This window comes from Delphinus delphis, chromosome 15 (genome assembly GCF_949987515.2).
Source record: "Delphinus delphis chromosome 15, mDelDel1.2, whole genome shotgun sequence".
Taxonomy (NCBI): domain Eukaryota; kingdom Metazoa; phylum Chordata; class Mammalia; order Artiodactyla; family Delphinidae; genus Delphinus; species Delphinus delphis.
Window position 1 is genome coordinate 50,828,415 of NC_082697.1, and position 22,325 is coordinate 50,850,739.

At 50.1% G+C, this 22,325-nt stretch overlaps 1 protein-coding gene across 2 annotated transcripts in view; it reads right to left on the reverse strand.

The window, feature by feature from the left end:
• Positions 1–21,886, reverse strand: part of ABCA3 (ATP binding cassette subfamily A member 3) — a 45,198-nt gene extending 23,312 nt beyond the window's left edge. For both annotated transcript variants that reach the window (XM_060031554.1, XM_060031553.1), the window contains exons 1-9: positions 21,727–21,886; positions 12,922–12,992; positions 12,504–12,768; positions 11,481–11,608; positions 10,618–10,783; positions 7,751–8,010; positions 5,701–5,817; positions 5,303–5,423; positions 1,029–1,202 (exon numbers count right to left, since the gene is read on the reverse strand). In XM_060031554.1, the coding sequence (XP_059887537.1) occupies positions 1,029–1,202; positions 5,303–5,423; positions 5,701–5,817; positions 7,751–8,010; positions 10,618–10,783; positions 11,481–11,608; positions 12,504–12,768; positions 12,922–12,975 (1,285 nt within the window). In that variant the 5' untranslated portion in view covers positions 12,976–12,992; positions 21,727–21,886. The remainder of the gene's footprint in view (positions 1–1,028; positions 1,203–5,302; positions 5,424–5,700; positions 5,818–7,750; positions 8,011–10,617; positions 10,784–11,480; positions 11,609–12,503; positions 12,769–12,921; positions 12,993–21,726) is intronic.
• Between the last annotated feature and the right edge of the window lie 439 nt (positions 21,887–22,325).

Here is a 22,325-nt window from a genome sequence, read left to right on the forward strand (position 1 = left end):
CAACACCAGGAGCTCCCGGGAGACGGACACCGACACAACACCAGCCACGCATAAACTCATCCTGTCCCTTCTGTCTCCGCTTGGAACCAAGGCAAGTGAGACAGAGGCAGGGCCAGGTCTGGGTCCACTTGCCTCTTCAAGGCCCTTCTGTGAGGTGGTCTGAGTGATCCAGAAATGAACGGGGCCTTCTCCTAAGAGGTGAGCACTCCATCTCTGGAGATTTCCCACTAGATGTGGGGTTAAGGGTTAAACTAGGCGTCCTCTCAACCCTTTAGAGGAGCAGCCTTGACTCTACCATGTGAAATCTGAGCATCTCCTGCAGGGTTTGCAAAATGGGAGCCCACAGGCCAACGTCAGCCCTAGAGGTGTTTATTTGACACCCATGACATTTTAAAAATCAGGAAATTTCACAAAACTCAAGAAAGCAATGTCCTGGTCTGTGACTTGTTCCTCTCTCAGGCCTTCCTGCCGTCATCACCAATTACTGCAGGAGGTATCAGGGAAACAGGAGGAGGGGAGATGCTAGTTCTACAAGTTCACCAAGAGCTGGGAACCCTTCGAACCCTGCAGACTGAGACCTCTGGCCTAGGAATCCTAAAGCCTCGAGAGGCAGGCAGAGACTCAGAGGCGACCAACTTGAATCCCACCATTGGCAGATGCAGACGCTCACGGCCAGCGTTTTCCTGAAGTAACGGCCAGTTCCAGGCAGGGCTTCGAGGGGTGCTCAGAGCCGGGACCGCAATGGCCAGGTGGTGGCCAACATTGCATTGGACACCTCAACTCTCTGTCCTGTGAACCACGTGTCTCTGACCTACCTCTCCTGTGGCTCTGGTCACTCCTCCCCGTCTGCCCTGGGCGTGAGCCTCCCCCTCGCCGAGGACCTGCCTTCCAAATGCACTGTTCGTTTAGCTGTGCTGATGTGTCTGATTATCGCTGGAGCGAGAGTCTTGAGTCTGGAGTCCCCTCTGCTTAGACCCTCTGGGGTAACTGAATCAGCAAGGACAGCCCGTGTAAAGGAAAATACTCACCTTTTGCTTCAAATTTTCCTATGAGCTGGGCTCCCATTGCCATGGCAACATTGGACAGGAGGCAGGAGAACAGCTTCTGGCTAAGCGTCATCCAGTTGTATCGAGGGGCAACGAAGAAGTAAGGGATGTACGTGAAGAAGTAGAGGAAGCCCCCGATGGCTGCTGCCACATTGGCTATGGGCGGAGAGAGGAAGACAAGTGTGCCAGAACCAGGCGAGGGCATCTGCACTGATGGGCTCCATCCGTGGCACAAAGGACGCCTCTCTTGGGCGAGCTGCCCAACCCCAGCCTGGCAGGAGCCGGGGACACGGGGACACAAGCCTCAGTGCTGGGGGGGGGCACTCCATGCTCGGCTCTCAGCCTCTGCCCTTGTTGGCGTGCCTGTGCCCACCCCAGGAACCCCAAGGGGATTTCTCCACCCTCTCCTGCAGACCTACCTCCAGCTATCTGGGCATCGCACACCTGACATGACTAACACGGAGCATGTGATCCCCCGCCTGGTCCTGCCCCATCTTGTTCACTCGTGCATCCCACAGATACTCGCTGGGCACCTGCTCTGTGCCAGGCCCTGTTCCAGGCACCAGGAAACAGAACAGACAAAGCCCTCCACTCGGGGAGCTTAGGATCCAGTGTGGATACAGCCAGTAGACAAGAAGGTAAGTAAAGCAGATGGTGCTGGGTGGGTACAGCCCTGTGAAGAGCAACAAGCCACAGACCTGGGACAAGACACTCCCTAGGCTGAGGGTTGCAACTATAACCAGGCGGCCAAGGAAGGCTTTGATGAGGAGGTGAATGTGGAAAAGACCTGAAGGAGGTAAGGATGGGGTGGTGGAGGTGTGGGGAGACAGCATGGCTTCAGTCGACGCAGTGCCCTTACACCCTTTGGTCTTAAGACTCCTTTAGCTGTAAACAGTTGTTGAGGATGTCAAAGAACTTTGTTTATGTGGGATACAAACATTATATATATGTCAACATTCCACTGTGTCAGAGATGAATACTAAGAAAATGTTAAGATATTTAAGAATAACAATAATAAACCCATTACAAGTTAACATAAGTATTTTTATGAACAACACCTGTATTTCCCACAATTTAGTGGGAAGAGTAGCCTTGTGAAACATTCTTGCAAACCTCTGTAAAGATTTAACCAATTACAGCTGGATTCTCATATCTGCTTCTGCATTCACTCTGATGTATTGCCTTGTTTTAGGTGAAGTGAATGAAGAAAATGAGCTTCACAGAGATCAGCAGTTGGAAAAGGGACAGGAATTTTAATAGCCTTTTTAGGTATTTTGGATATTCTTTGCTACCACACCACCACTTAACAAGGGGTGGTTTCTTAAAGGTGAGGTGCCACGTGGAATCAACCTGAACAATGAACTTTTTATACTCTGTTATGTGAAAATCTATTGGTCCATCTTGTACCTGGAATGGGTTATTTACTATTCTTGCATGATTTTGTAACATGATGCACGGCCATTTGGAAAATATTGCTCGTTGGGCAAAGAACATCTTCCAAATGTTGACACATTTTATTACACCACATAAAAAAATCACACTGGGTAATATTATCACTAATTTCATAAAAAAGTAAGTAAGTACTGGGAGGCTGTAAAGCTCATGGTGGTAGATTAAAGTTTGCAAAATTCTATTTTTGTTGCCTGAAAGCCTGAATTTTGTAATTGACATCAGATATTGTCAGTTGTTTTCCTCAAAAAGGCAGCTCACACTTGAGAAAATGCTTACCAAATACCAGCAAGTGAATGACAGTGTGATGGTCATTGCTTCAAGCAAAAATGGTGTTCTGTGAAAAAAGTGGCTAGTTCAGCTGACAACTCGAACACCTGCACACATGCTGTTCCTCAAGAGAATCATTATACTACAATACTCAGGAAGCACTTTCTGTGGACATCTCATTCAGTCATGCAGAATATTAGAAAAGTATACTTGAGAGTCAAAGGTTAACAAAATTAACATTTTTTACTGTTCCGTCAAGGACATTTTTGAGTGAAACTGGCATTTTTGTTTGTTTGTTTACGAGAGTGTGTGGTGTGAAGAACACGCCACTGTCAAGTGCAGTTTGGAGCCTGTCTTGATCGTGCTCAGGGCCGGCAGTTTTACCACTTTTGCTTTTGCACCATCAGTGCACATGTCAACATGGTAGAAAAGGCAAATGACATTCTGATATTATCACAAAAAGTTCTGATTTTGTGAACCTCTAAAGGTCCCAGGAGCCCGTGGACCACACTGGAGAACCTCTGACCTGGGCAGAAACTGAAGAGGGGCAGGGGCAGAACCAGGAAGGCCAGTTATGGGGCTACCGCTGTCAACCAGGCTGGAGATGACAGTGGCTTGGGCCAGGGCAGGGCTGTGGGGGAGGTGGGAGATGGCTGGAGTTCAGGGGTACCTTGTGGTACAGTGGACAGGATTTGACTGGACTGGGGCAGGATGCTAGAGGAAGAGGAGTCGAGGGCATTCCCAGGTTTTTAGTGTGAGCACATGGTAGAGATGGGGAAATGGGGTTTTGAGGACACCATCAGTAGTTCAGGACACGTCTGACTGAGACACATGTTAAACATCTAATGGGAGTTGCTGGGCATGAGTCTGAATCTGGGAATTATCCCCATGTTTAAAGCTCTCCAAAGGAGTATGTTTGAGTAGGAAAGAGATAGACTTCAAAACAAGAATATCAAGGACTTAAGGAGGAAATGAAGAAATGCTTCCATTGATAAAAGGAGGATTTTTCCCCACAAAAATGGATGAAGAAACAAGAATAAGTGGATATGTACAACAATCAACTGGATAGTTGGTAAAGGATAAATATAGTCATAGAAATAAAATCTCAAAGATGAGACACAGTCTAGAACATACACAGTCAAAGAGAGAATTAGGGAATTAGAAGACAACTCTAAGGAATTCATATAGAGCTCAGCACAAAGAGATTTTTTTTAAGGTATGAAAAAGTAGTTAAGAGACATAAAGAACAGACTGAGAGATATACTTACACCCAAGAGGGGTCTACTATAAAAAAAAGCAAATATAACAAGTATTGGTGAGGATGTGGAGAGATTGAAACACTTTTGCACTGTTGGTGGGAATATAAAACGGTTCAGCTGCTGTAGAAACAGTATGGCAGTTCCTCAAAAAATTAAAAATAGAATTACTATACAATCCAGTGGTTCTGCCTCTGGGTATACACTCAAATGAACTGAAAGCAGGGTCTCAAAGAGATCTTTGTACACCCATGTGCATAGCACCATTATTCACAATAGCCACAAACGTGGAAGCAACCCAAATATCCATTGATGAATGAATGGATATGCAAAATGTGGTCTATACATATGATGAAATATTACTCAGCCTTACAAAGGAAGGAAACTCTGACACAAGCTGCAACAGGGATAAACCTTGAAGACATTATGCTAAATGAAGTAAGCCAGTCACAGAAAGACAAACGCTCCATGATTTCCACTTACGCGAGGTCCCGAGTAGTCAAATTCATAGAGACAGAAAGTGTAATGGTGGTTTCCAGGGTTGTGGGAACGGGGTAGGGAGTTAGTGTTTAATGGGGGCAGAGATTCAGTTTTGCAAGATGAAAAGATTTCTGGGGATGGATGTTGGTGACAGTTGCATGACAATGTGAATGTACTTAATGTCACTGAACTTTACACTTAAATGGTTAAGGTGGTAAATTTATGTCATATGTATTTTACCACATTAATAAAAAAAAAGTTACGAGACATGAAGGACAGACTGAGAGGCTTCAACTTAGGTCTAATAGAAGAGAAGGGGGATTAACAGGGAGCAAAGTCTGATTGATGACGAACAGAAATGCAGAACTGAAAAGACTTGAGTCCTCAGATCCAAACATCCATACAGAAAAATCAGACCTAGACTGTCAGCTGACTTCTTCCCAGCAATAATGGAAATCCGGTGGCAATAAGGTAATGTTATCAAAGCGCCAAGGAGAATTTTATACGCAGCTAAGACAGTATTCAGGAGTGAGGGCAAAACAGAGACATCTTCAGATACACAAAGTCAATGAGAATTAACCACTCACTGAGCTTCACTGAAAGGACTGTTCAGGGATGTACTTTGACACCCAAAAAACTGAATCCAAAGGAAGGCACAGAGTAAAGAAAACCTCAGTCTCCGGGTTATTTCTGCTCAGATGCCCTTGGACCCCTTGACCTTACTCATCCCAAGAGAAACTGCCGGTCTTCTGAGGTGTGTATCACCCACAGACCTCCACTCTCAGAGGCAGGACAACTCACCTTTGCTGAAGAAAGTGCTGACCATGAAACTGAAGGAGATGGAGGAGATAGCAAAGCAGGCCAGAAAGACTAGCACCAGCGAGGGGTCACTGTGCGCGAGCACTGCCACATTCTTCTTCACCTGTGCAGCCATCCCGTTGGCAGGTGGGGGCAGGTCGGGGCAGGGTAGGGGAGACAAAACCAGGAAGAGTCTCAAACTTTCCCAGCCCCAAATGGAGCTGGTAAGGGTGGGAGAAGGGCTACACCAGTCCTCTCTACCAAAAGGGCAGACTCCCCAACCAAAGCCATAAATGCGGAGTCTTGGGGTCTCCCTGGTGGTGCCACAGCTGTCTCTGGCCCTCCCACCAACTCCAACGCCTTGCTTTTCATGTGAGACCCCCTTCTGAAGCCACACTCACCTTGATGCAGAAGAGCAGGGTCATGAAGGAGACGGTGATGAGGAGGAAGAGGAAGAACAGGAGGAACCATGCGGTCCAGTGCAGCCAGCTGCTGAGCCCCATCATGCGCATGTATTCCTGGGGGAGGGGCACATGTGCTGCTCCACACGCCCCACCGCCTGCCACCCCTGCCACACCAGACCCCAGGAGCCTCCCTCACGCTAAACCTGCACCATCCAATACAGCAGCCTGCGGCCACACGTAGCTATTTTGGCTGAAATTACTTAAGATTAAAAAGCCAGCTCCTCAGCCGCGCCAGGCACAAGTGCCCAGTGGGGCCGTAGAGGACAGCAGACCCAGGCCTGTCTGTTACCATGGACAACACTGGTCTGGGGGAGGGGACCAGGGCTGATTAAGTGTCTCTTGTGTACCAGGCACTAAGGTAGGCTGATTTTCCAACTTCTTCTCATGGACAATTTCAAACCACCAGAAAAATAGGAAGATTGGAACGGTGGCCACTCACATACCACTTGGGCTCAGTGATCATTCAACATCCCGCCACACTGTTTTCATCTATGTACCTGGAGGCGCGTGCACGCACAAACATTTTTTCCTGAACCATTTCCTTGTCCACTGCTAACCACCTCAGTGTCGCACCATTTTATTAAAGTTATTTAGGCACCGAAGTGGACAGGACCCACCTCATTAGTTCTCCCAGCCCCTCATTTACAACAATTTAAAAGCGCCAACAGGGACTTCCCTGGTGGTCCAGTGGTTAAGACTTCGAGCTTCCAATGTAAGGGGCACGGGTTCAATCCCTCGTCGGGGAACTAGTAAGATGCCACATGCCACACGGTGTGGCAAAAAAAAAAAAAAAAAGCTCCAATAATCACAGAGTTGGCACCACTGAGAATACTCTAAACGTCCTTCCACTGGCACTGCAGACATTGCCAAAGGAAGAACTTCACATAAATTCTGGGTAATTCTGGCAGCGTCAGAGGTGAGAGCTTACAGAGGACACTATTCATCCAGATGTACATGGTTATGTCAGTGAGATGCCTGTGGAGCACACCTCACACACTTCCACACACTTCTCCATCCCCCACGACACTGCCTGACAGCTGGGCACCACAGCTGTCCTTGATCACATGCAAAGTTCGCTTCCTGCTCTCCATGTACGTGAACATTTGTCTTGTGTTGACCTACTGTTTCAACAGAAACAGAATTCAACCCGCATACGTAATTCAGAATTTCAGTAGCCACATCAAAAAAATTTAAAGGGGGACTTCCCTGGCGGTCCAGTGGTTAGGATTCCGCGCTTTCACTGCCGAGGGCGCGAGTTCCATCCCTGGTCGGGGAGCTAAGATCCTGCAAGTCGTGTGGCGTGGCCAAAAAAAAAAAGTTTAGGGACTACCCTGGTGGCACAGTGGTTAAGAATCCGCCTGCCAATGCAGGGGACACGGGTTCGAGCCCTGGTCTGGGAAGATCCCACATGCCGCGGAACAACTAAGCCTGTGCGCCACAGCTACTGAGCCTGTGCTCTACAGCCCGTGAGCCACAACTACTGAGCCTGCGAGCCACAACTACTGAAGCCCACATGCCTAGAGCCCATGCTCCGCAATAAGAGAAGCTACTGCAAAGAGAAGCCCACGCACCACAACGAAGAGTATCCCCTGCTCACCACAACTAGAGAAAGTCCGCGCACAGCAACAAAGACCCACCCAATGCAGCCAAAAGAGTTTAAAGGAACAAATGAAATTAGTTTCAACAGTGTATTTTACTTTACCTAATGTATCCAAAACACTGTCTTTTCAATGTTCAGTCCTTAACATACAGCACATGAACTACAGCGCTTTATCAGGGTTTTAAAAGTCTGGACAGAACAGGCTTGATTTCAAAGAAGCCTGAGATGGGCTGAGCCATGTGGGCACTAGCCCCACGCCCAGTTGCCCTGGTGCCCCCAGTGCCCAGGAGCTGCCCCCACCTGATGACAGGACTCAGGACACGACAGCCCATGGCCACACTGTGCCCGGACTCAGGATCTCTCAAAGCCAAACGCAAACAGGGTTACCTTCAGTTTCCTCTCTTTCTCTTGCACGACAGCCCGGATGATGCTGAGTGAGGTGTAAGTGAAGCTCAGCATGAGCAGCAGGGGAAGCTGGTACTGGATGGCGACGAGGAAGGGGTCCGAGATAAAAGGCGGGTAAGGGAACCTCTTGGCGATCACGGTGAGCTTCTCAAACAGCTGGTGCGTGGAGGCGTTGGCGTGGTACTGCATGACAGCCCTGTCCACGGCATGCTGCACGGCCAGGAAGCCCTCACGGATATACCCTGAGTGCAGGAGCAGAGGACGTTCCGGCATGTGGGGTCGATACATGTGGGAGAAGCCAGGTCCTGGGTGCTGGTGCTCAGAGCGCTGAGGGCACTGAGCTGGTGAAGTGGCCTGGGGTTTCCTGCAGGCCTCCAGTTTGCAGGGGCCACCCTCGCTCTTTGGCTCGAGGCCCCTCCTTCCACCTTCCAAACCATCCAGGCAACATCTCTCTGACTGGCTTCCGTGTCATCACATCTTTCTCTGACTCTCTCTTCTGCCTCCCTTGCCCACTTTTAAGGACCTACTGGGATAATCGACAAGTCTTGTTCCCTTGAGACCAGCTGATCAGCAACTTTCATTCCATCCACCCTTGAGTTACCATCTCAAAGGGAGGCAGGAACCACAGACCAAAGGCCACCACTACACGACCTTTGTGTGCTTTGTGGTCCCTCCCTGCTGGCCCTTTCTGACTCCCCACATTTTTAAAGTGATAAGGGCCAGGGGGATACGATATTCCAGTCCACAGTGAGGCTTGTGAGAGGCTGAGCCTATGGAAGGAGTACGGCATAGCCTCAGGAGAGAGAAAGGCAGCCTGGATTCCTGATGTCCGAGCCCAGGGGACAGAGAGGGGACATGGGGTGCGGGTCTGGGTGGCGTGGGCACCCTCATTCCTAAAACAGTGACATTTAGAACACCTAACATCCTCCAACACAGAACTGTCAGCTGCCTGAGTTCAAGCTTCTAGAATAAAGAAAAGCAATTTTATGCCCACCCCACCCCCAGCACGAGGTCACCACATCTGTGCACTTCTACCACCTCCCTTGAGTAAGTAGTTTTATATGGCTGCAGAAATAGCAGGTGCTCAGTGAATCTTACCGCTCGTTGTGCTGGGTGGGGGTTTAGTTCTCATCTTCACTGTGACCCTGCAGAGTAGTGAACGACATCTTCATTGGACAAACGGGGCCACTGAGGCCCAGGGCGTTGAGCCACACAAAGGGGGAGGGGACAAAGCTGAGACGGGACCCTGGTCTCTTAGCTTCAAAGCCAGTGTCTTTCTCACGTCACAACGCCTCCCCCAGGAAACGTCCTGCCTGCCTCCTGCTCCCTAGTTGTTCTTCCATGAGGTTCTGCATGCTGCCATGGGGTCTTCACCACCACAACCTCTGCAGCTGCTCAGCACTGAGGCAAAGCCACCCGCTGTGATCAATCATGTCCCACTACTGAAGTTTTTATGATCATAAACAATGCTGTGGGGAACTTCTTTTGTGCCTCTGCATTTTCTCCTTCTTTCAGACTATTCCAGGGGCTCAATTTTTATCAGGGGTCTAAGGTATGGACATTCGGGGGTGGGCTTGGGGGGAACACTGGCCTAATTCTTGGAGGGCCTGCTGTGTGCCAGGTTCACATCCTTTCCACATCTCTTGGGGTCTTTGTGTTTTTTTAAAACTGATTTGGACTAAGGAATCATTTATAAAACAGAAGGTATTTACCCTTTGTCATCTGCTGGAATGTTTTCCCCAATCTCTTATTTGCTTTCAAAATTGGTGTTATGTCTTTTTCTCTTTTAGCAAATTTCAAGTTTGTACGTAGTGAAATCTGTCAGTCTTTTCCTTGGAGAACTTTTGCCTCTATCGCTTCCAAGCTTAGGAAATTGTCCCCACAAACAGGACGGACAGCCCCGCCCCAGGTCACACAGCCAGTGTCTCTTGCTGCTGGCCACAGGCAGTGGGCGTGGCAGCTGATGTGGCTTCTCCTCCTCTCCAGTTGGTGACCTGTCCAGGGCTTCATTCTGGGGCCTTGCACACTTCACCTTGCCTTGCTCGTCGTCTTAGCTCCTCTTTTGGATTTAAAATCTTTTCCTGGAACATTAGCCTGGTGATAGGGTCCTGGCACCAGAAATAAATCTAAATGCTGGCTGCCTCCTGCCTTCCTGGTGCTCTATTTAGGGCATTTCTGGGTCTTTTCATCAAAATCTCTAACAAGTTCTGCCTCTTGCAGACCTGGGAATTAATTCTGTGTTCTTTGCAACACCCAGGATGCCTCCTGGAGCCTGTAGCTGGGCCTCAGCTTGAGGGCATAGTCTAGTCCTGGGCCCCAGTTACTTGGTTCTAAGATGGAACCTTGGTCAGAGAAGACAAACAAGCCAACTACCTTCCAGAGTAACAGCGAACAGACCGACACACCCTCTGGCAATACAGTGAGCTGAGATCCGACTTCTGCAAACATGCCACTGACTCAATGAAACCACGGACAATTACACAAGGACAACAGAGCGTACAATGCCTATACAACTGTACAGAGAGAGGGGCAAGGAGAGAAGGGAAATGGAAAACCAAGCCCAAAAGACCCAATGCAAACTGAAGCTCCTTAAAAACTGAAATATAAATGTTTCATTCAACAGCACGTTTGCTGGGAAATAGGGAGACAGCCTTTGCTGTTTTCAAAGATTATTTTGCTTTTCAGAAGCCAGTTTTACTGGATGTTTTCTTCCTTCTCCTACAAAGAAGAAGGTCAAATAATCATAAAAAATCTTCCTCCAGAGAAATGCAAGATGGGTTTCCCCGACGTGATGATCATGAGCCAGCACCCCAGGGGAGGGAAGGAGACCCCCTAAAAGTGTTCCTCACCAGGTTCTCCGCCATCAGGGGATGTGGGTTCCCTTGGTCCTGGGCTGGGGAAGAGTGGAAAAAGGGAAGTGGTGTGCCAGCCTTCTGTCTCTCTCAGGAAAAAGGAGCCTGTCTGGGTCCACATGTAATTTCTTCGCGTGTAACTGAACCGTAAGTGATATTTCACCTACGGAAACAAAGAGAAAACCAAGTGCTCTAAGGGATCCAGCCAGAGGAGCAAACGTCTGCATCCAGTGGGAGGGCTGGGGGACCCTCATTACCGTGACCTCACCACTGCCCCAGCCCCCGCCAGTGTCTGGATCTCAGGAGGTCAGAGTGAGCGGTCCTGCCAGGGCACAGAGAGCCCAGGGGCACCTCTGCAGTGCTCTTCACCACCCTCTTCTGCCATTACCAATGGGAATTCCATGCATGACTCGTCACTGCTAACCAGTGCAGGGCCACCAGCGTGATGCTGAGGGACCTGACGGTTTCCCAGTCTTATTGCCACTGGGGCAACCAAAAAACCTTTCTTTTTGTTTGTTTGTTTAAATATGTAACAGAAATTCTAATGCCATATGGTGCTAAGTCCCGAGTATCTGCTACTTTCCTACTTGTCCTATTTGACTCTGTCAAAGGAGACCTGTAACGCCTTTCACAAAATGAGAGGACAAAGAGGGGCCACAGCAATGGTCTACGGCCACTTTCTTCAGACACGCGAGGTTTCTAAACCGCTCTGGCCTGATGGGTCAAACTCCATCAGGGCCCCTCAGTGGGCTGAGAGGTGATTCTGGACCCAAGGGGAAAGTCGCATTTGCTCCCAGGCAGGCAGAGCGTCTCTGGCTCCTGGGGGAGGAAGCTTGGCTCCGTGGGGCTGGGGTCCTCACCGCCAGCGGCAGGGGATCCCTGCTGTGGTTGAAGGCATGCTCGAACACCACGGCGGCCAGCACGTTGGCAGAGCGGTTGTCGTACCTGACGTAGTCCTCAAAGTCCTTTTCGGAGGGGAAGCCGCGAGCTGTGGGGAGGAGGGGGGCCCAGAGTTGCCCAATCGTCCACTCTGCTTGAGAAAGCTGGACCTTCAGATAAAGGACTAAAGCTTACAAGTTTCTCTAGGGCTTTGTAAACCTTTCCTAAGACTCGAGGAGGCTTTTGTTTTTGGCAGAGACGGGCTGCGGTGAAGACTGGCAGAACCTCACCATCGAAGCCGGCCCTGGGCATCTAGAAGCTGAGAGCTGGAGCAGGGCCCCTCCATGTGGGCAGCTGCCCTGCCCTGAGCTCTGCAGCCAGCATCAGTTTCTCTCATAACCATAATGGTGGGCTTTAAAAATTCAAGTGGACACTAATGTATAGTCTGTTCAACGACCTCTCTCACCCAGACCCCATTTCACATAAAGGGTTTGACTATAATCACATAGTGAGGGACCAGGGATCTTCCCCTAAGTGTTTGCTACACTGAATTAAACAGGCCACAGTGCCAAAATCAAGAGGGAGAGGAAAAGGGATAATACTTTCTATTCTGAAAGCAAAGACCTAGCGAGGGTGACTGGCACATTTCCTGGGAATGGCCCTCAGCAGGCTTCTTGATGACCTTTATCAGAGCTGTCCTCCCAAAACCATATCCCAGAAGAGATTCCTGGCACCGGGGCCTTGCCCTCATAATTAAACAGCTTTGTGGGGTATGTGGACGCCATCCCCACTCTGAATAGCCAGGGGCTGTAAACTGTCACACACACTGCTTCCCACAGCCGTCATAACCCTGGTCCCTGTTGCAATGAGACATGACACAGGGATTTGCGGGCCGTGCGGCCACTACAGGGCAGACTGCATTGCCTGCTGCCCGGCTCCCCGCCTGGCCAGTCCCTGCCCCAAATCCCAAGTCCCGCAGCACTACTGAGTCCCCGACAACTCACCTCTCATGTTGATCACCAGCATCCTCCTCACTGTCTCCACAATGGTCCTCACGGCGTCACTCTGGGATGGGATGTAGGCGAGCTCCCAGGCGGCTCCCGGTGGCGGGAAGCTGAAGAACAGTGGCAGCTCTCGGATGGACTGGCCGGGGTAGAGGGTGGCATTGGGCACGTTCTCTGACTGGATCTTCAGGCGAAGCCAAATCAGGATCCCAGAAAACAGCAAGGGCAGGAAGAGCTCCAAGATGGTCACCAGGACCTTCCGCTTCTAAAGAGCAATGGAAACCGAGGGCTGAGGAGTGCGAGGTGGAGGCGAGGGGCTCTTGGAGCCCCTCCCACTGATGCCCCCTCTTGCTGACACCCCCTCTGCCAGGCCCCTCTCGCCCTTCCCCCTGCAGCATGCCCCCAGGGCCGGACCCACCTGCAAAGTGTAGTTCTTCCAGAGCAGGAGCGCCAGCTGCCTGAGCACCGCCATCCTTGCCAGAAGGGCCGCTAGTTGTGGACCAAAGACAAAAAGGGTGTTGGTTCAGGTTTGAGAATTGTGTTTGGGGAAGGCAGGGAGAGTGGGGGAGAGTCAGTCCTGAGACACAGACCCTCCACTTCTCCTCACCTTCTTTTGTCCCAGCCTAACTCAGAACAGCTCCCCAGAGGGAGAGGCCAGTTCTACTCTGTTCAAGGAACACACGCCCTTTTAGGAAGCTGACTTTGTTTCTTCTGGAAACAGGAGATGAACGGCAGGGCTGGTAGATGCAACGTGGCCAATGGAATGGCAATCATTCGATGAATGCTATTCAGATGTTCTCTGTGGTTTGTATGAATGTGCTATTTCTTAGCAAAAACTCAGGCTGATGGAATTCCCCTCCCTGACTGCTTTATTCTCCACCATCACAGAACAGTAAAAGGAAACTCAGCCCAGTATCCTGGCTGCGGGCTGATTTCTAAGACCTGGAGAGGGCTGTGGGGGAGCAGGGGAGGAGCCTGGGGTGAGGGCCCTCAGTGGCCTTAACCCAGGGGCAGACACAGCAGGCGAGGCGGACGCGTGGGCGGCAGGATGGCATGTACTCTCCCACCTTGAACCCTAAGAACCAGTTTTTCCTGCTTTAACTGTGAGCAGTGGTCTGTGAGCCTCCACACGACACTGGTCATTTTCCTCCAGAGAAAATCTACTCTATGTCAGGTATGAATGTTATATTTAAATCTGGCACGTATGGCTGGGAAAATCTGCTGAGACTAATTATCAAACACAGTGACAGCAGAAACAAGAACAGAGCTTTATAAAGGTCTTCCTCAATTTAGGGAAATCTATGTCATGAGACTGCAGTGTGAGAAGCAGAGACACGGAGCCACACTAACCTCTAGAGAAGGAGGGAGTTGGAGTTAGCTCAGGAAGACCCCAGGACGCTCATGACTAGAAGCACCTAGTTCTGTAAGCTGCGGGCATGAATGCCGAGGCTGGACCTGACGTGGGCAGCGAGGGCGGCAGAGGAGGGGAGGCCCTGGAGAGCTCCTGGTCACCGTCTGCGCCAAGTATGCAGATGGAGCGGAGAGGGGCCCTCCACAGCTCACGGTCCTTCAGGTGGGGAGAAGCATCTGTGACTCACAGGAAAGAGTCCTGAGTGCAGTGAGCCGGCTCCACACTCAGGTCGATACTAACCCAACACCATCCATTAGGCGCGTCAGGACGGCACGGACAAATGGCTGGTAAATCCTTCATTAGTTAACCTGCTCTAACACTATGGCCCAAAGAACCCATCTCGAGACCCAGTGCGCATGGAGCGAGAGCTTGTTTTTTTTTTTTTGAAACAGCCAGTTTTGCTTTTGACTTCAGTTAGCTGAAAAATCATTTCCATTAAAGCTCATTTTTAAATTAAACTCTCGCTTTTAAAAAAAAGATGTAGCTGTCCATATCTGCCTAAAAGTAGTTCCTCAAAATTTAAGCTTTAAAGGGCACTCAATAAATATTAGTAGAAAACACAACTGCAAGAAGTTATTTACAAATTAACTTAAAATATGGCTTTTATTTAACCATATGGTTAAAATATGGAGAGATTAAAGCTAAAATAGCAATGAAGGGCTATTAAGTGGCAACTTAATAAATTATCCAAATTCTTTTAAAATTAATAAGGTGGAAAAACCTGTCTTAAAATCAGTCGTAGACAGTTAATAAAAGAGCAGTAGTGTAATGTTACCCACGAAGGCCTACGGCCTATGAACAGTTTCAAGAAGTGGTTTAGGCTAAGAGGGGAAAGCAGTGCCTCCAACGGAGCTGATCATCCCCACAGCAGGCTGATGGGTGCCTGTCTTGGCAGAGATGAAGGTTCTTTCTCTACCAAGAGGGGAATGTGAAAAGGTCACAGTTCAAAGAAGTCTTCTGGTCAGAGAAGTCGATGACTTCCTTTTCCGGAAAAGTCTGGTCAAGAAAGGACAGGTCCCCACGCTTAATCCCACCTCTCTAGGCCCAGAGGGGTGGGCAGGGCAGGGAGACAGACCGTCCGCCTTCCCACTAGGACAACACCAGACAGCAACACCGGGGAACTGACCTGAGTCCTGACAGAGGCTCCTGGCTGAGGCTTTCCTCTGGGGCTATGGGAGGTCTGGCTGGGAGAAAGCGGCCCTGCACAGAGGGCTCTGGGGTGGGGCCGGTAGGCCTCTGGAGTGCGGTGGGCTGACCTTGGAGCTCGGGAGCACTGACGCCTCACAGGATATCAGGAAGGGCCTGGGGCTCGTTGGCATGACGCTCCGGCCACCTTTGGGCAAATGGAGGGTGCCAGAGCATAATTTAAAAAATAATCATAAAACGCCTCTCACCGAGGTAGGAAATCGAAGTGCAAAATACACTGTAAGCATGTTACTTAAGCAAAGCCAAGTCCAATATCAAAGAAACATGGATTTCGGGAATCAGAGAACTCTGGGGTGGCTTTTGTTCTCTCCTGGTACAATAAACTGTAAGAAGCTTTTATTTTATATACTTTTATATTTATAGAGCCTCCTAATCCAGCCCTAACTTCTGGTACCATCACCCTTTCAAAACTAAGAAACTAGGAGGAAGTGCCTGACCCAGGATCACACAGGAAGCAAGGCACACACCCAGGATCTGAGCTTCCTAGTTTGTGTTTTTACCACTACACCCTTACAGTCTGTGTATCCTAAAAGCAGCAAACATCTTTATAAAGTCTTTATGTATTTCTCCCAGAACCTAACATTAGAAATCAAAAAGAAAAAATATCCCTTGAGCCCCACCGCCTTAACAGACATCATACGTGTTTCTGTCTCCCCAAGGCACCCAGCTCTTTGCTCTGTGCCTGCCATGCTCTATCTGAAGTCTCACTAAATGCCATACTCGTGTCTGTTCAGTTTGAGCAGAAAAGGAATTTAAAGGAGGAGATTCCCAGAATTACAAAATCTGGGAAGCTTTCTGGTTGCGACAGCAAATGTACACGAGGAAAGGAAGTTAAAGTTCCTCAAAACACTTAAGACCGCGGCACTCAGAGTCCCTCAGAAGTGGCGGGGGTTGCGATCCAGAACCAGCCCAGGCGGGTCCACTCCAAAGCAACCGCTCGCAAAGCCCCACAAGAACGTCTGAGGACTTCTCCCAAGGCTCACTTCACTCCTCCCAGGACAGAGCCGGGAAGGGAAGGGAAAGCTCTTTTTACCACGGAAAGGCGTGTTTGCTTACTGTTAAAATATTAAACATTACACAAATCATTGAGTATTTCAATGTTTGGTTTTCAGGTGAGCAGTGGAGCTGGTCCAGAGTGAGTGCCTATTGTGGGCTGCTAACTTCTGAGAACTCTTTTTTTTAAAAATATTTATTTTTTTGGCCACACCAGGTCTTAGTCGTGGCATCTGGGATCTAGCTCCCTGACCAGGGATCGAACCTGGGCCCCCTGCATTGGGAGCATGGAGCCTTAACCACTGGACTAGCAAGGAAGTCCCTAAGAACTCTCTTGATGTCACACGGGATTCCTCTGAAAATGGCTGTCCCGGTTTGGGAAATGGTTGTCCTAGTTTGGGAGCACTGTGCTGGGTGCTTGCCACTGCGTGTTGAGTCCCGACAGCTCTGCTTCCTGATTTGGGTCTTTTTTTTCATTATGGGCTTGAATATGTCCTCCAGTTTCTATGTGCCCAAGCAAAAGAAGCTTTTATTTCTGCATATACAGAACAGAATGGTGGTAATGCTTCTGGAAAGATCACTGCTGAGTGGGCCTCAAGGCCAGCAAGCAGAAGTGGACGGAGCCCCGAGGCCAGGCACATGCTGTTATGTCACGTGTCCTGTCGTATCCCGAGCTCGGTGCCTTTCCTTCCACGGAAGCCGTCAGCACAGGCCTGGGGGAAGTCATCGCTGGGAGGGAGGGGGTCTCAGTAAGGTCAAGGCAGACATCTTGCTGTCACACAGACAGCAGACAACCAGGGCTCTGCCCTCTTGACCACACATGTGGAACAGAGAGATGCCCTTGTTGGTGGTGCTCGCTGGGACTCGGCACTTTTCCTGAAGACTGAGGTGGGTGAGGACCCATTTCAGCTGGGAAAGCATTTCCTTCTCACACGGGGAGCCCACAACAGTCAGCGGTGTTAAGTCTACGTGTGTACACGCTGCAGAAGGCATGATAGGTACTTCACGTTTGCTGGTAGAATCTGTGGTTTTTTAGGATACACAAAACAAAAAAGCATCTACTCATCCAACTAACATTTGCCAAGTACTTACTGTGTGATAGGCACTTATACCAGGCACTAAAGATCTGGAAATGAAAATCACAGTGTTCTTAATCCAAGGAGTTCACAGTCTGCACATGCTTGCATGTACTGTAATCACTATAACTGAAGCCAAATGAAGCATCATGAGATTCTGGAGATCAGGATTCTGTGTGTATGTGTAAGACAGGGTGAGCTCTGGGAAGGCTCCCAGAAACAGGTGACACAGGAGACCAGTCTCGGGTTTCTTGTTAGTTGAGGTAGGGAGGGCATTATAGGATCATGAAGAAATGAAAGAGTGTGTGGGGGGAACAGCAAGTAATTCTGAGTGGCTGGGGAGGAGCACCAGGGACGGAGCCAGAAGGGGAAGCCGACCAAGGCCTTGGATGCCGTGCCAAGAAGGGAGCAGGGGTAGGGGTGGGATGGGGGGTGGGGAGGGGATCCAAAAGTGCAGTAATTCTGCTCAAGGGTGTTCTGTTTTGCTTATAATCTTTTACCCAGTACATGATCTTTTAAATTGTGAAAATATCTAATTCAGTGGATTCTGCAGGTGAATGTCCAAATACCAATAAGCACTGTAAAAAATAGGCTGAAAATAGCAGGCACATTTATAGAGGGTGGTTCCCACCAGTGAACCCCACTATTGGTCTTCAAGTGGGATGAGCAAGACAATCTGCTAGAGTAAAGGAATGGCAAGAAATTCTACTTTAAAAATGAGGAAAAATTGGTTTTACTAATATTTAACACATGAATGCACCCTGGCACTCTTGCTGGCCTGTGTGTCAGCAGCCACAGCACCTTGACAGAGGAGGGGCTCTGTGACACGTGGGTGATGACTGGCCCTCGCCCGCTAGTTTACTTTAAGTCTCTCAGGTGTGTTGGAGCTTACATGCTTTGGGATATCGTGGTTGTGGTCAATTAAAAAAAAAAAAAGACTCAAATAGCTAAAGCTTTACAATACTTTGCAGTGATCTGGGGAGTTGTGAATACCTGGTTATCTTGTGACTTAGAACTTAAGGAGGAAATACATATTTTCTTTCATGAGAAGTGTCAAACCTGGAAACCTTTTTCTTTTTTTATTCAATGACAAATGAGCGCAGCAGCGTGTGAGCTAGCTTACTGGTTTTAAGCCAATGCACTCAAATCTGTCCCTTCCAGGAAAAGGTGACAATGCATGAGTTACAGCTTTTCAAAATAATCTGTGCCAAGAACAGAGCATTTATGAAAACAGACGTTTGGCGATGTTTCCACAGGTGTGTGACTGTATTGCCAAGGATGTGGCAAGTGCGCCATCCACATGAACACTGACACCTGCACAGCAAAAGCTTTGGGAACCAGGACTTTCACCTCCCCTGATAGCCCCTGAACACTTAGCAGCCCAGATTCATCAAGAGCCCTCAAATGACTGGCAGGTGGGATTGAAAAACAAGTACCAGACGCACAGCAAGTCTGCATGCCTCCCTGAGGTTCACTGTGCTTACCTGTGAACCCCTCAAGAACCAGGAACTGAAATAAACAGAACTCAGAACCACACCTTCAAATGCTGGACTCAGGTTTCACCGAATTTATAAATAGGATGTAGACTTGATCACATGGCTTTCTTTTAAAAACAGCACACATTTGTATAATAGATTATGTACTATTGATACACTGAAAAATTTAATCGTGTTCACTTCGCCTCTCATCCACTTAATAGGTCTTTATTTGTATGTGTTTCTATGTCCATGATATTCAAGACAGTAGTATATGGCTTTCTTTTATAATAAATAAATAAAACGTATGGTGGTGCATGCTCAAATTCTTTTACATATAGCAGTGAACAGGAAAAAAGCTTGTGGACAACTTATTTACCGAAATGACCCTTGTGTGGTTAAGGTGGGAACAAATGCCACAAGCCGCAGTCATTGTCCAAGAGCCCCATGAGGCCAGGTTCAAGGCCATGGTCATTTGCATTGGGAGGCCCAGATGGAGACCTAGTTTACAGGTCTCACACTCAATGCCACCACCTGTGCTGTCCTGGGTCAGGGCGGCGGGCTCCTCAGAATCATGTGGCTCTGAGTTTACACTGGAGCTCCTGGCAGGGAGTGGTGGGGTATATTTTTGAGCCAAAGGTGTGGCCCAGAGGAGGCTATCAGGAGAGAGTTCTACAAAATCTGTGCCACTGCCTGCTCTCCTAACCCCTGCTGCAGCCTCGGGCCCATTCCCCGTCCTGCTAGCCTTCTGCCTCTCTAGGTGTAGGAAACGAGGTAAGGAGGCAATTGAGAATCCCCAGAGAGAGGTAACCATGGATCTTCTGCAACAAGCAAGGCAGCAAGCTCATTACTCAGCTCCTGCAACCACACTTATCTGCCCGTTGACTCCAAATCTCTCCAAATGTGGCGAACGACTCAGCCAGTCGGAGCGACAGGCACTGTCCAAGTCTCCCAGGACAGGGACTGCCACACCTTACACTTTCCCGGGAGTGTGTGGGCCTTCTGTGGTTTTGTCGGCTTGGAGTATCACCCACCATTCCCATCTCTACTTTCTGAAATCCTTCCTATCATTTCCCAGTCCAGGTCTGGCTCCTCTGTGAAGCCGCCACCGACAACCCTGACTGGTTCAGGGGTTCTTTGTCTTGGCTTCACAATGGAATCTTCTGGGATAATTTAAGACAGAAACTGATGCTGGAGGCCCACCCCTGGAGATTCTGGGCTGTGGCCTGGGCATGGGACTCTTTCCCGGGTGATTCTAACATGCAGTCAGGGTTGAAACCTTCTGCTCTTGTCGAAAGCCATCCCTCCACCTTTGCATACTTGAGGCAGCTTTTCTGGATGTCTCATGTAGCACTTATCTCTTTCTGTCTTAGGTCAGTTACTTGTGAATAAATCATCTCTTTAGCTCCATCCTAAGGTCCCCGATCGTGCACAGAGCCTTGCCCATCATTCTCCCCAGAGTTCTAGAATGCTCCCCGCCGTAACAGACTCAATAGCAGAGGAGTCTACTGCTGTTTCAGGAAGCAGGGCTGGAAAAGAAACTGTCAACTAGGGAGTCTTACCTGGGCTTTCCCAGTTGAGACTAAGTTAAAACAGCTTCCCATGGACTGCCTGGCATATGCGCTGTGGAAAGCTAGTAACTCAGAAAAAAAAAAAAAACCAACAGCTTTAGCTCCCTCTCTTGTTCCAAAAGGCTGTTTCAACAGAATGATGATAGATCACCTTAAAGAAGGAAAGATGTCATCCTGTTTGTCAAATATAGTAAGCAAGTGTTCAATTAAAAAAACCAAACAAACCTCTGAGAAGTTAAAAAGGTGTGGGGATTCCCATGGCATCCATTTTTACCTGTTTTCCCTTTCTTTTACTTTTCCAATGATGTTAACTTTCTAAAGGAAAACATTCTTAACCTTTTCACATTTACAAAAGGCAGCATCAAAATGTTCTGAATCAAATGATATAGCTGCTCAGGAGAAAAGAGCATAACTCTTCCACTTGCACCTTGCCTGGATTTCCACACTGCTACAGGGTGTCATCCACTTCTTCAGCAAGCGTTCCTTCAGTGCCTCTCATGTGCCAGGTGCTGGCTATGTGCTAGAAGTGCAAGCCCCACAAGAGACAATCTGTGCCTTCAGGGAGCTCACAGATCAGGAGGCAAAGGGGCAAACAGAAACAACCCTATCAGGTAACAGGCTTTAATTAGGCAACGTCCAAGGAAGTGAGGAGGGGCATTCATGCATGCGACAAATATGCACTAGGCATGTGTCCTAAGCACTCATTTAGGAGATAGTCCCTGCCCTCATGAAGCTTATAGTCTAGTTCAGGAAGGAGCCAACACCTATGTAAACACAAATTCATACCAAGTACAGACTGACCATGGGCACCAGGGCTGTTGCAGGCCCTTCTGCCTAGACCAGGAGGTCCCTTTCCTTCTGTCCCTCACACAACTCCCACCACTAACAGTGGACCACTGGACCCCCATTCTGAGGCTCATGAGAAGGCGGGTTTGGGAGCAGGGCGGACTCCGTTACGGGGATGCATTCCCACCCACACTGGGAATCTCTGCACCGAGAGATGAGCCAGTAGCATCCTTGGCGGGCCTGCCTCAGCTCCCCAGCCTGTGATGCCGCCTGGCTTTAGCAGGCAAGTGCTCAAACTGTCTGCCGGGTGAAGGCCAGCGGGTCTTAGCGTGATAAATGTCTGTCCACCCTCCTCGCCTCGGCACAAAGGATTCCACAACGATTCTAGCTCCGGGAAGGTAACGTTTCCCCAAGGGGGGGCCGGCTTTGGGGAAATGCCTGAGGGGATGAGGACACGCCCAGAGGCTCGCGCCGAGGGGAAGCCTGAGTCAGGGCGGCCTTGCACTGCTGGGAGATGCACCTGCTGCGCCGCCGGAGGAGACCGCGGGCAGGGCGGGGGCCGGGCAGGGCCGCGGGAGGGGCCGGGTGCCCGGCCGGGGAGGGCGGCAGCCCGCGGTGGGGAGGGGGCCCCGGGCGGGGAAGCGGCCCCCGAATCTCGAGCCTTGGGAGCCAGCGCGCGCGAGCGGCGGGTTCTGGGACACTCACCGACCCTTAGCGCCCGGGCGGCAGCGGCCGGGGCGCTGCCCTCTCGCGGGGTCCCCTCCCTCGGCTCCCGGCTCTGCTCTGGCCTCGCGGCGGCGGCGACCGCTGCTGACAACTGCTAGGCCGCCACGGCGGGGAGGGGGCGCCTGAGACCCGCGACGGGCAGAGGACCGGGCCGCTCGGGGTCCTGCAGGAGACGCCCCTCGGCCGGCCCGCGCATGCGCAGTGTGCCGCCCTGCGGGTGCCAGCCCCGCCCCGGGACGCCCCGCCCCTGATCGCGCGTGCATAGGGCTCAGCGCGCCCGCTACAAGGCCGGCAGGAGGGGCGACACGCGGGAGTCTGGGCGAGGGCTGGATCCGGTAGGAGAATCGCGTGGTCCGCAGGGACTTACAGGCGGCTGAAGTAGTCTTCGCCCGAACCTCTGCCTTCCCTGGCCATCCTCCATTTGCCCTCCAGCACTGTCTTTCTGTTGGGCGCCGTACACCTCACGGAGGGAGGGCGCTTTGCTGCCTCAGGCCTGGCACGAACGCTGCTGGGCGGAAGAGGCCCTGGGGGTGGACCTCCCTAGGAAATTTCTAGAAAACGACCCTGGGGTGGGCAGG